At 46.3% G+C, this 11,989-nt stretch overlaps 1 protein-coding gene across 2 annotated transcripts in view; it reads right to left on the reverse strand.

The window, feature by feature from the left end:
• Positions 1–8,465, reverse strand: part of LOC116096557 (zinc finger protein 69-like) — a 15,115-nt gene extending 6,650 nt beyond the window's left edge. The window contains exons 1-3 of one of the 2 annotated variants that reach the window (XM_031378517.1): positions 8,129–8,465; positions 5,967–6,219; positions 3,824–3,909 (exon numbers count right to left, since the gene is read on the reverse strand). In XM_031378517.1, coding sequence (XP_031234377.1) covers positions 3,824–3,909; positions 5,967–6,093 — 213 coding nt within the window. In that variant the 5' untranslated portion in view covers positions 6,094–6,219; positions 8,129–8,465. The remainder of the gene's footprint in view (positions 1–3,823; positions 3,910–5,966; positions 6,220–8,128) is intronic. The other variant, XM_031378518.1, reaches the window with a different exon arrangement.
• Positions 8,466–11,989: the final 3,524 nt, after the last annotated feature.

Here is an 11,989-nt window from a genome sequence, read left to right on the forward strand (position 1 = left end):
CCCCCCACAGCCTCCTGTTCCCTCCCCCCACAGTCTCCTGTTCCCTCCCCACAGCCTCCTGTTCCCTCTCCACAGCCTCCTGTCCCCACACAGCCTCCTTGCACTCTCACCTGTCTGCCTCTCCCACCTCAACACCTCTGTCCCTTCTACTTGCTCCTTCTTTCCACACTTCCTCCACCCACACACAGACATGTAGACAGTGTGAGGATCCACACGAGGGACAACACAGCATTTGTCTTTCTGAGTCTGGGTCACCTGACTTTATACAATTCCCAGATTCATCCATTTTCCTGAAAAATTTTCGTGCTTATGGGCATCTAGGTTGGTTCCATTTTCTTAGATGTGCAGGTCTCTCCGTGGTGGGATAAAGTCCTTTGGAGATGTGCCCAGGAGTGCTATAATGCAGTCATAGGAAAGTCTTACTTAGTTTTTGGAGAATCCTCCGCACTGACTTCCATAACAGCTGTACTCATTTAGAATCCAACACTGAGTACAGTCCCTGTTCCCCCATCCCCAACAACATCTGTTGCCTCTTCTCTTGATGATAGCCATTCTGAATGGAATGAGATGTAATCTCAAGGTTACTCGTGGTTTTCATTGTTGTTTTTAAGATTTATTTATGGGGGCTGGAGTGGTTAAGAGCACTGACTGCTCTTCCAGAGGTCCTGAGTTCAATTCCCAGCAACCACATAGTGGCTCACAACCATCTATAATGGGATCTGACACCCTCTTCTGGTGTGTCTGAAGACAGCTGTAGTGTACTCATATACATAAAATAAGTAAATATTTTTAAAAATTATTTACATGTATGAGTCTTTTTCTACATTTATGTATGTGTACCACGTGTGTGCCTGGTGCACTAGGAGGTTAGAAGAGGGCATTGGATCCCAAGGAAATGGAGTTTTGGATGGTTATGCGCCACCTTGTGGGTTCTGGGAAATGAACCTGGGTTTTTGCAAGAGCTGCAAATGTCAGTGTCACTTAAGGTAGACTGGACTGATAAAAACAATGTCGGGGTAGCTGGGTTTACGAGAATGCCCCACCATGGGCTTTTAAGGGTAGCCAAAGATCATTAGAGGACCAAAGTGGAACACTGAAAAAGTATTTAATCCACAGGAAGGTAGTAAAGATGAGCAAAACAATATCAAATACAAACAGGACAAAAAATAAAATACAAATGAAGCAACCACACCAACGACCAACTGTGTGAGTGGATTGAGCAAGCAAGAGCTGGCTATGGAAGCCACACTGCAGACAGGGGCTTAAAGTAAGAGGGATGGGAAGGTCTCTGCGCAAACATAATGGAAAAACCAGAGCCAAGTTAAGGTGGACTGTAGGCAAAGCCACACTGCCAGACTTTAAAAAGGAGGGAGGAGGGAGAGAGAGGAGGAGGAAGAGGAAGAAGGAAGAGGAAGAGGAAGAAGGAAGAGGAAGAGGAGGAAGAGGAAGAGGAGTAGGAGAAAGAAGAAGAGGAAGAGGAGGAAGAAGAAGAAGAAGAGGAGGAGGAAGAAGAAGAGGAGGAGAAAGAGGAGGAGGAGGAAGAGGAATAGTAGGTAGAGGAGGAGGAGGAAGAAGAGGAGGAAGAAGGGCACTTTAGATTTGGGGTGGGATACTGTAACTCACAGGGCTACTTCATAATGCTAAGAAGGTCTATTTAAGGAGATGGTCCAAGGCCTGGCAGCTTTAATCCCAGCAGAAGCAGGTGGCTTTCTGAGTCTGAGGTCAACATGGACTACAAAGCAAGTTCCAGGACAGCTGGAGTTACACAGGGAAACCCTTCTCAAAACATAAAAATAATAACTTATTATTAAAATAATAAACAAACTGTCATGACTAAGGGGGCAGAAGAAAAAATATCCACAATGTCAGACTTAAGATCCTCTGTCAACAACTGATGGGACCAGTTAATAAAAATATGTCAAGGAGGGGGCAGGGCTACAGCTCAACTTGACACAAGCTGGAGTTATCACAGAGAAAGGAGCCTCCTTTGAGGAAATACCTCCATGAGATCCAGCTGTAAGGCATTTTCTCAATTAGTGATCAAGGGTGGGAGGGCCCCTTGTGGGTGGTACCATCCCTGGGCTGGTAGTTCTGGGTTCTATAAGACAGCAAGAAAACAAGATGACCTGGCAAAGGAGATATTGTAAATAAAGAAAACATCTAATAATAATAATAAAAACAGCAAGATGAGCAAGCCAGGGGAAGCAAACCAGTAGGCAGCATTCCTCCATGGCCTCTGCATCTACTCCTGCCTCCAGGTTCCTAACCTGTGTGAGTTCCTGCTCTGACTTCCTTTGGTGATGAACAGCAATGTGGAGGTATAAGCTGAATAACAGCCCCCACCCCCCCCACCCCCCGCCAACCCTGCAACTTGCTTCTTGGTCATGATGTTTTGTGCAGGAATACAAACCCTAACTAAGACAGTTTGCTTCCACAGTACATGCATGTTAAAATAAGGGCACTTTTTAATTTCCTTTAAAGATTTATTTATTTAATTCCTTTTTTTTTTACAGTCCAGTCATTATCCCCCTCCTCGTCATCCCTTCCAGTTCCTCATCCCAGTCCTCCTCCCAGCTGTCTCCAAGAGGATGCCCCCCTCAAGATTTATCTGTTTTACATTATGTGTATGAACGCTTTGCCTGAATGCACTGATGCACTGTGTGTGTACAGCGCCTGCAGAAGCCAGAAGAGGATTCTGTGGAACTGGAGTTATAGACAGTTGCCACCCACCCGACTGGTGCTGCTATCTAACTGGGGTCCTTTGGAGGAGCAGCAAGTGCTCTGAATGTGTGAGCTCTCTCCAACCATTGTCTGTCCGTCCGTCTGTCCGTCCGTCTGTTTAAAATATGGCCTTGCTATGTAGCCAAGGCTATTTCCCCAAATGCTACAATTTCACTCATAGCAACCCCCTTGCTCCTAAGTACTGGGGTTCCAGATGAGCCCCACCATACCCACCTGAGTCATGCACACATCTGTATTTTCCTACAGGTCACTTGTACTTCAAATTTGAATAAAAATGCAACCCTTCCCTGGTGCTGAGAACCTAGGCTTTTTTTTTTTTTTTAAGATTTATTTATTAATTATATGTAAGTACACTGTAGCTGTCTTCAGACACACCAGAAGAGGGCGTCAGATCTCATTACAGATGGTTGTGAGCCACCATGTGGTTGCTGGGATTTGAACTCAAGACCTTCAGAAGAGCAGTCAGTGCTCTTGACCGCTAAGCCATCTCTCCAGCCCCGAGAACCTAGGCTTTAATTTCTTAATTACACTTACGTATGCACCAGGAGAGTGCTATAGAAGGCTTTGGAGGTCAAAGGTCACCTTGTGGAAGTTGGAGCACGGTCTCCTCTCTGAACCTGAGCCTGTGTTCACCTAGCCTGGCAACCAGTAAACCCCAGCGATCCTCCTATCTCCAGGACCTACAGCACTGGGTTACAAGCACACCCAGACTGTTATGCTGAGGGTGAGATCTGAACTCAGGTCTTCACCATTGTGTAGCGAGCACTTTTATCTGTTTGGGCCCTTTCTCCAGGCCACTATTTTACTTATGCTTATCTTAGATGCCAAATAATTCTGTTGGTTTGGAGCCGGGGTAGAACAGCATCACTCTCTTTGCTTTCTGCTTTGAAATTAGGATAATGTTCCAGATGAAGCCACTGTAAAAATGTAAACTGCCCCTATAGAAACGTTCTACGTGAGTAACTTGTCTGGACCTCCCCAGACTGAATTACTGGTCTCAACCTATTTCCACTTCTCAAAAAAAAGGTGGTTTCACATCTTTAAAAACTAAGAAGGAATGTCAAGAAAAAAATCAACATACCTGGGGTTCCGCTTCGGGAATGCCAGGGCTAGCTCCATCAGCTAAGGTTTCTTGTTGCGTCCCATCAGCATCATGGGATGGCAGAGCTGTAGGAGAAGAAACAAACATGAGCTGTGCACCTTCCCAGCTCCCCAGTCCCATAGGCAGGGGCTCCTTCCCCACACACTCACAAAGAGCATGTAGCCTTGGCTGGCCTGGAACTCAGAGACCTGCCTGCGTCTGCCTTCTGAACACCTCGGCTGCATACTCCGCTGGGCACCACATTCTTTTTATTATTATTAATTGATTGATTGATTAATTTAGTCACTCAGCACCACACAATCTTAAGCCTTGACTAGGCTGGACGTCCCCGGCTCTGTGGTTCACTTTGAAACCCACTCGTTAAAGTATAAATGTTTCTATCCCTTCTCCAATAAAAACTAAGATACCATCTAGACCTGATTCAGTGGTGTCTGCTTCAGGAAAATCTTACTCCATGCAATGAGAAATCTTTGCCCATTGTGTAAGAAAGAACCTTTTTTTTTTTTTAAGATTTGTTTATTTTATGTCTATGGATACACTGTTGCTGTCTTCAGACACACCAGAAGAGGGCATCGGATTCCATTACAGATGGCTGTGAGCCACCATGTGGTTGCTGGGAATTGAACTCAGGACCTCTGGAAGAACAGTGAGTGCTCTTAACCACTGAGCCACCTCTCCAGCCCCCCCCCCCTTTTTAAAGGCTATCCGTTATTATTTTTATCTGTGTCTCCCTCGGCAATTAATAATAAGCATCATGCATAATAACTTATTCATGCCAGGCATGGTAGCACACATTTCTAATCCCTGCATCCAGGAAGTAGAAGCAGGAGGACAAAGAGTTAAAGGCCAGCATCTGCTACACAGCAATTCAAATTGGAGGCTAGGCTGGGCTGTACATGAGACACTGTAACCAAACACCACTGCCACCAACAAAGAGAGGTAACATTCATTTTTATCACTGTTAAGATCCTTAGCTGGTGGCACACACTTTTAATCCCAGCACTTGGGAGGCAGAGACAGGCGGATTTCTGAGTTTGACGCTAGCCTGGTCTACAGAGTGAGTTCCAGGATAGCCAGGGCTACAAAGAGAAACCCTGTCTCGAAACAAACAATCAAACAAACAAACAAAAAGATCCTTAGCTAGGGCTGGAGAGAAGGCTCAGCAGTTAAAAACACTGATGACAGCTCTTCCAGAGGCCCTGAGTTCAATTCCCAGCAACCACATGGTGGCTCACAACCATCTGTAATGAGATCTGACACCCTCTTCTGGTGTGTCTGAAGACAGCTAGCATATACTCATATATATTAAATAAACATATTATATTAATATAATTTTTAAAAAGATGCTTAGCCAAAGTCCCTCAGCTAGAACATAAAAACACTGGGCTGAACACAAAGCATTATGGGTATGAATGATGAGACCAAACAAAACACTGACTCCTCCCCTCCCCACCCCACCCCCTCCCCTCCCCTCCCCTCTCCTCCCCTCCCCACCCCACCCCCTCCCCTCCCCTCCTCTCCCCTACCCTACCCTACCTACTACTCTGAACAGACTAAGACTTGGGCATGTCTTTTTCTGAGACAGGGTTTCTCTGTGTAGCCTTGGCTATCCTGGAACTCACTCTGTAGACCAGGCTGGTCTCGAACTCAGAAATCTGCCTGCCTTCATGCTCCACCACTGCCTGGCTTGGGCGTGTCTTAAATTTAGGTAAAATGAGAGCAGTCAGGCATTTTGTTCCTGCCTCTCAGAGGAAGATGATGACCAAAAGATTACCAAAAAGATTGACCAGGGCAAAGATGACCAGGTGTTTTGCAGAAAACCTGAGACTTGTGACAGAGACCTTTGATTCCCTGATTCTAAGTTAGACTCTCACTCAGGAACTGGCACTCAGGAGGGAGGGCCCACATCCTGCAGCCTTTCCTCCTGTTGTATATTGTTTCTGGGGATTGGAAAAAGAAGGGGCACACAGGAAGAGTGAGTCACTAGAAACCAGAGGTAGGAGCCCAGCATCTCCTTCACAAATATCCCCTGACCACCAAAGCATGAACCCCCACATGGATCTTCTTACCCCTAAGTTATCCCCAAGGGACCACGCCTTCTCCCAGCTTTGTGTGTTCTCACCTTCTTCAAACCTTTTTGTCACATCCTGCCACAGGGACACCCTCTCCTTCGTCTTCCTGGGATGATGGTTCGACCTCGCCCAGGTGCTGGTCTCAGTGGCCAGGGAGATCAGGAGCTGCTGAGGCATGATGGCGCCAGCCTGACTGGGGGTGGCAGCTTCTGGTGGGGAAACTGCTGGAACTTTCGATGATAGGTTTCCTGGCTGAATGGACCTCAGCCCATAATCTCTTACTCTCGAAGGATTGTTGAGACCCTGCAACGTCAGAGATTCTCGTGACCTGAAGAAGTCAGGGTACAGATGCTGCATCTTTGGGAGGCAGTCCTGTGAGCCGCTTGGAGGCCTTTGTACTCCTTTTTCATCTCTTCCTTTCTTTCTTTCCCTTCCTTTTTTTTGTTGTTGTTGGTTTTTTTTGTTTTGTTTTGTTTTGTTTTAAGATTTATTGATTTATTATATGTAAGTACACTGTAGCTGTTTTCAGACACTCCAGAAGAGGGAGTCTGATCTCGTTAAGGATGGTTGTGAGCCACCATGTAGTTGCTGGGATCTGAACTCAGGACCTTTGGAAGAACAGCTCTGTTGTTGTTGTTGTTGTTTTGGAAGGACAGGGTTTCTCTGAATAGCTCTGGATGTCCTGGAGTTCACTCTGTAGACCAGGATGGTCTCGAACTTCAGATACCTATCTGCCTCTGCCTCCTGAGTGCTATGATTAAAGGTGAGCACCACTATGCCTGGCTGTACTTTCTCTTAAACTTTATTTGTCTGTCTGTCTGTCTGTTGGTTGTCTGTCTGTGCATGCTTGTGCCATGGTGCCCAGCTGGAGGGCACAAGATAACTTAGGGGAATCCATTCTCTTCTTCCACCACATGGGTCACAGGGATTGAACTCAGGCTGTAAGGCTTGGCAGCAGGTGCCTACTAAGCCATCTGACTAATCTGCTTTGTATGCCTAAAGAGCAAAAGGCAAGAAAGGAGAGATTCAGAGAACCCATCTTACAGCCAGAAGTCCAGACATTGTGTTTATAACTGCAAAAAGACCTAAAAGATGTGGCAACAATACTGAAATAGTAGTGTCCTGGATCCAGAAGTAACCCTCAACTCCAAACACAAAGACACCAGTACCAAAGAAATGTACAAATGTCCCCATGCCCTGACTTCCCACCTTGTAAGCTGCCTGCCCCTTCTGCCTGTTTACATATTTGGAGTCAAGGAAGAATTTTTGATGTCAGACCTGTATGTAAAAGCTGAGATCTGAGGCACTTCAAGTCTGACCTTCAGTTTCCTCATCTATAAAATGTGGATGGTAACTACTGCACAGGGATGCAGCGTTGAGACAATGCTAGGTCTAAGTTAACAATATTTCAAAGCTGTACAATAAATACTATCTTCTAAATTCTAAAAAAAAGAAAATTACTTGTGTTTATTTATGGGGGTGGAGATCACATGACAACTTTTGAAAGTTGGTTCTCTCCTTCTACGAGGACATCAAACCTGGCTGCAAAAGCCTTTACTTTACCTGCGCCAGTGGGCGTCATCTTTTAAGAGTTATTTTAGAAAACAATTAGAAAGCTCAGCTTGAGTGTCTGTGTTGATAAAGCAATTCACAAGGCTGCGCTTTGTCATAAGCAAGCAGTAACAGTTATCACACACCCAAGATGCCCAGCACAGCTGGTGAAATGAATCCCTGGTTCAGACGCAATTAAAACTGAGAAGGGTACGTGCTCCCACAGAACTGGAGAGGAGAAAATACGGGATGTCAAGTGCAAGTAGAACCATTGCAGAATAGACTATAGCAGCAAATTTGGAAACAGCCCAAAATCCATCATCTGAATCGCCCACTCAGCATATAATTTATATGAATAGTTGCTGACACCAGGACCAGATCCAGTGGACCTGAACCCCAAAAGCAGCTCTCTCCCGGGGAGGAGGCAGCTCTTTGAAGTCTGGGGAAAGGGAAGGAAAGGTGAAAGACTGTACAAAGAGACCGGAGCTGGTGCAAATAGCCCCGACTATGTAAAAAGTCTCCTTACTAAGTGCAAAAACTTTGTGCCGTTCCTTCCGAAGCAGTTGGCAATCACAGAAGCTTGCTGGACGACCCATCCGCAGAGCTTCGCTGGTAGCCACCCGGACCAGCCCGCAGCCCGATAGCGGAGCCGCTTACTCACCGGAGGATCACCGGAGCAGCCCCGGGCGGCGCAGATACGTTCCCGCCAGCCTTCCCAGTGCGCACCGTGGCTTCCGTGGGACGCAGGACACCGTCGGCCTCGGGACTGGACACCGGCTTTTCCCGCTTCTCACCCGCCGCACCCCGGCTCCGCGCGCACCGGCGTCCAGCCAGCCAGCCTTCTGCCCCGGCCGTGGACGTGCGGCGCCGGCTGCAGCTCAGACGCCAGCGCTCCGCGGTCTCACCCCGCCCCGCCCCTCTAGCCTGGTCCGCGTCCCCGCGCCGCCACCCGGGACCCGCCCACCCCACGCCGCCGGCGTCGCGCCCTGCCCGTGGCTCCGCCCACCCGGGTGCTGTGCGACCCGGATCCCGGAAGCCGGAAGCCGCCGGGGCAGACCCGGGGGCGGCGCCCAGCGGAGCCGGTGGCGCCTGCTGAGGGTCTCCAGGACCCGGTGGCCCGGCGAGTCTTCCTGGGGAAGCCGCTTCTCCGTCATTCTTTCATTCTTCTTAAGACTTCAGGATGCAGCCTTAAATAGCACGTAGTTCCTGCTCTCTCCTGATCTCATTCTGGTCAATTCGATAAGTAGAAAAATAGACAATCCAAAAGGCAACAAGGGCCTAGAAAACAATAAATTAAAAAAAAAAAAATTCCGGGATATGTATTTTTAATGTCCCTAAAGTCATGTATTAGTTTGCTTAAGGCTGCCCCCACTCCCAGAAGAAAAACAGTTCACACTGGTGACTTAAACAATAGGAATTTATTTTCCCACAGTCCTGGAAGGGAGAGCGAACGCCTTTCTTCCCATATTCTCACGGGGTGTTTCCTGTGTGCCTGTAGCTAGGGGAAGTGTCTGTTGTCTCTAAGACCAAATTTCCTCATAAAAGTCTCCAGGCCAACTGAGTTAGCCTTCCTCAGTTCCTCAACTTAATCTCTTTAAAGGTTCAGTCAACATATGGCATTAAGAAATCACAACTAAACCCACTGGAAGATACAGAAGAGATGGCGACAGAGGAGAGACTTACCAGAGCAAAAACAGGAAAACCAACATCCAGAAAGTTAATCCAAGTTGAAAGCGGCTTTTGCCCAGCTATCTGGAAAACAGAACTTTCATACTGCACTCAGAGAAGGGGAGAGAAAAAGACTTGGGACCGATATAGGAAATCCTCTTTACATGAGTAGAACTTAAAAAGAGCTGCTCGCGCCCTCCCTCTCCCTCCCTCTCTCCCTCCCTCCCTCTCTCTCGGGTTTTTTGAGACAAGGTTTCTATGTATAACCCTGGTTGTCCTGGAACTCACTCTGTAGGCCAGGCTGGCCTCGAACTCTGAAATCCACCTGCTTCTGTCTCCCAAGTGCTGGAATTAAAGGTGTGCGCCACCACTGCCAGGCTGGGTGGGTGTTCTCTTAAATGTGTGTGTGTGTGTGTGTGTGTGTGTGTGTGTGTGTGTTTTGGAGTGGGGAGAAGATTAAGTGAAACAACACGGGAGAAATTTATGAACTGCAAAAAATTTCATGTTGTTGGCTGTGATCTTGGTTCAAAGTCATCAGTCATCTCTGACTGTCCATTGAGTTGAAGACAGTGGAACTTGGGCTATAAATGAATTTGCAAAAAAAAAAAAAAAAAAAAAAAGACAAATCGGCAGTAGAAAGTTTACTAAACACTACTGTACAATTGCATCTGGTGCTCCTGGAAAAGGGATTGCACCGCTGAGAGGATGTGGAAGATCTTTGGAGCCGGCAAAACTAAAGTTCTCATTTTTATCTCTTGGGCCGTTTATGTGTGGTCAGTGCCTGCATCCAAGGGTCCCACTGACTGCTGTCTTGCTAAGCAGTCAGTCTTACTGCACCAATAAGTTAACTCTTGATTGGAACAGACACCAGGTGTCATTCAGAGTAGGCTCCAAATGCCTGTGTAAGACATCACAAGTCACTGGTTCCCCACAGTCACACTCTGATTGTTAATGTGGGAGGACTTTTTTGACTCTACAGTCACGTTACAAGAAAAAAAAAAACCCACAAATCTTCTTTAGCAGACAGAATTATAATTGTAAGCGCTCGGTTTCCCTTCAGTTACAGTGTCAAGAGCAGACTTACAGATAAGCAAGCTGTGGACATAGTCCCTCGTGGTGTTGGGGTGCTTACTCAGCCTGCCTGAGACTCTTAATTCAACCTCCCCACTGCGGGTGGCACCAACCTGCAAAAATTACTGTTTCCTTAATTTAAAGAAATAAAACGTGGCTGGATGGTGGTGGCACACACTTTTTATCCTAACACTTGGGAGGGAGAGGCAGGTAGATCTCTGAGTTTGAGGCCAGTCTGGTTTACAGAATGAGTTCCAGGTCAGCCAGGGCTACACAAAGAAACAAAGAAGAAAAGAAAAAAGAAAGAGAAAATCTGACGGGCTGTTTTGGCAGATACCTGGAATCTCTAAAACAATTTTTGAAGGCTCATTGATGTATATGTGTGTGTAAGTCAGTAAGTCAACAACCTAATAAAGATTTTCAATGCATGTTGTAAGTCAGGGTAACCACTGAAAGAACAGAAACATTCAATTGCATGTCAGTAACGAGGGAAAGGAATACAAGAGAACCAAATGAGACTAGCTCTAGGCACTGGGGCTACTTCAGCAAAGGCAGCTTGGAAAGTGCACTCTGATGGGATGCTGTTTGAAGAGATCTGCAATAAGTCAGGACATGCTATCTATAGAAAGACTGTCTTAGCAGAGAGCAAAGTTCCCAAGATGGAACGGGTGTAGTAATATGCAACGGCCAGCACAGACTTTGAGGCAAACCATGGTGAAAACATTGAGTCTAGTCTGAATGAAATGGGATGCCAATAGAAAGTGTAGAACTGAGAATCAGCATGATACAACTTCTATTTTTATTAATTTGTTTTTACTGTGTGCTCATCTCTCTCTCTCTCTCTCTCTCTCTCTCTCTCTCTCTCTCTCTCTCTCTCTCTCTCACCACAGCATGCCTGTAGAAGTCAGGCAATAACTTTCAGGAATTGGTTCTTTCCTTAATCCATGTGAGAGTCCTAGGAATAGAATTCAGGTCACCACGCTTGGTAGCATCTCTGACCCATCTTGCCAGTCCTAAACTTCTACCTTAGTGCTTCTGTTCTCTCTGTTCTGCTTATATCTTATATGTAGTGTGATCTGTGGTAGATGCAAGGATACAATAAATCTAGCGAGAAATAATAACAGTGAGTCGTATTTAGGTGACAGCAGAAGTGGTACTGAGTAAATGTCTATTTTTAAGGTAAACCAAAACCCTATCATGTGCATGAGTCCAGACTAGTGCATATGGTGTAGAGGTCAGAGGTCAGCCTGAGATGTCACTCCTCAGGTGCCACCCACCTTTGTTTCCTTAAGATAGGGTCTCACAGTGAGACCCAGAAATCGGTCTGTCTCTGCCTTCTATAGCAACTGAAATTACATGCATAGGGTACCATTTGGATTTTGTTCTGTTTGTTTGAGACCTTGCTGGCCTGAAATCTGCTATTCAAACCAGGCTGGCCTTCATCTCTCTGCCTCCCAAGTGCTGGGATTAAAGGCGTGTGCCACCACTGCCCGGCTGTACTATGTTTTTTTTTAAAAAAAAAAAAAAATTGAAATGGTCTTTTTGAAACAACATAATCAGTTTATTTTGTGATTTGTGAGAGGGTTGGTGCATATGCCATGGCACATGTGTAGGGTCAGAGGGTGATTGTATAGAGTTAGTTCTCCTTGGGTTGAGCTCAGGATATCCAACGTGAGTGGCAGGTGCTTTACCTGCTGAGTCACCTTGGATGCCCTAGTTGATTTTAAACAATTTTAGATTTATTTTCATTTACGTGTGTGTGTGTGTGTGTGTGTGTGTGTGT

Source organism: Mastomys coucha, unplaced genomic scaffold, assembly GCF_008632895.1.
Source record: "Mastomys coucha isolate ucsf_1 unplaced genomic scaffold, UCSF_Mcou_1 pScaffold18, whole genome shotgun sequence".
In the NCBI taxonomy this organism is placed as follows: Eukaryota; Metazoa; Chordata; class Mammalia; order Rodentia; family Muridae; genus Mastomys; species Mastomys coucha.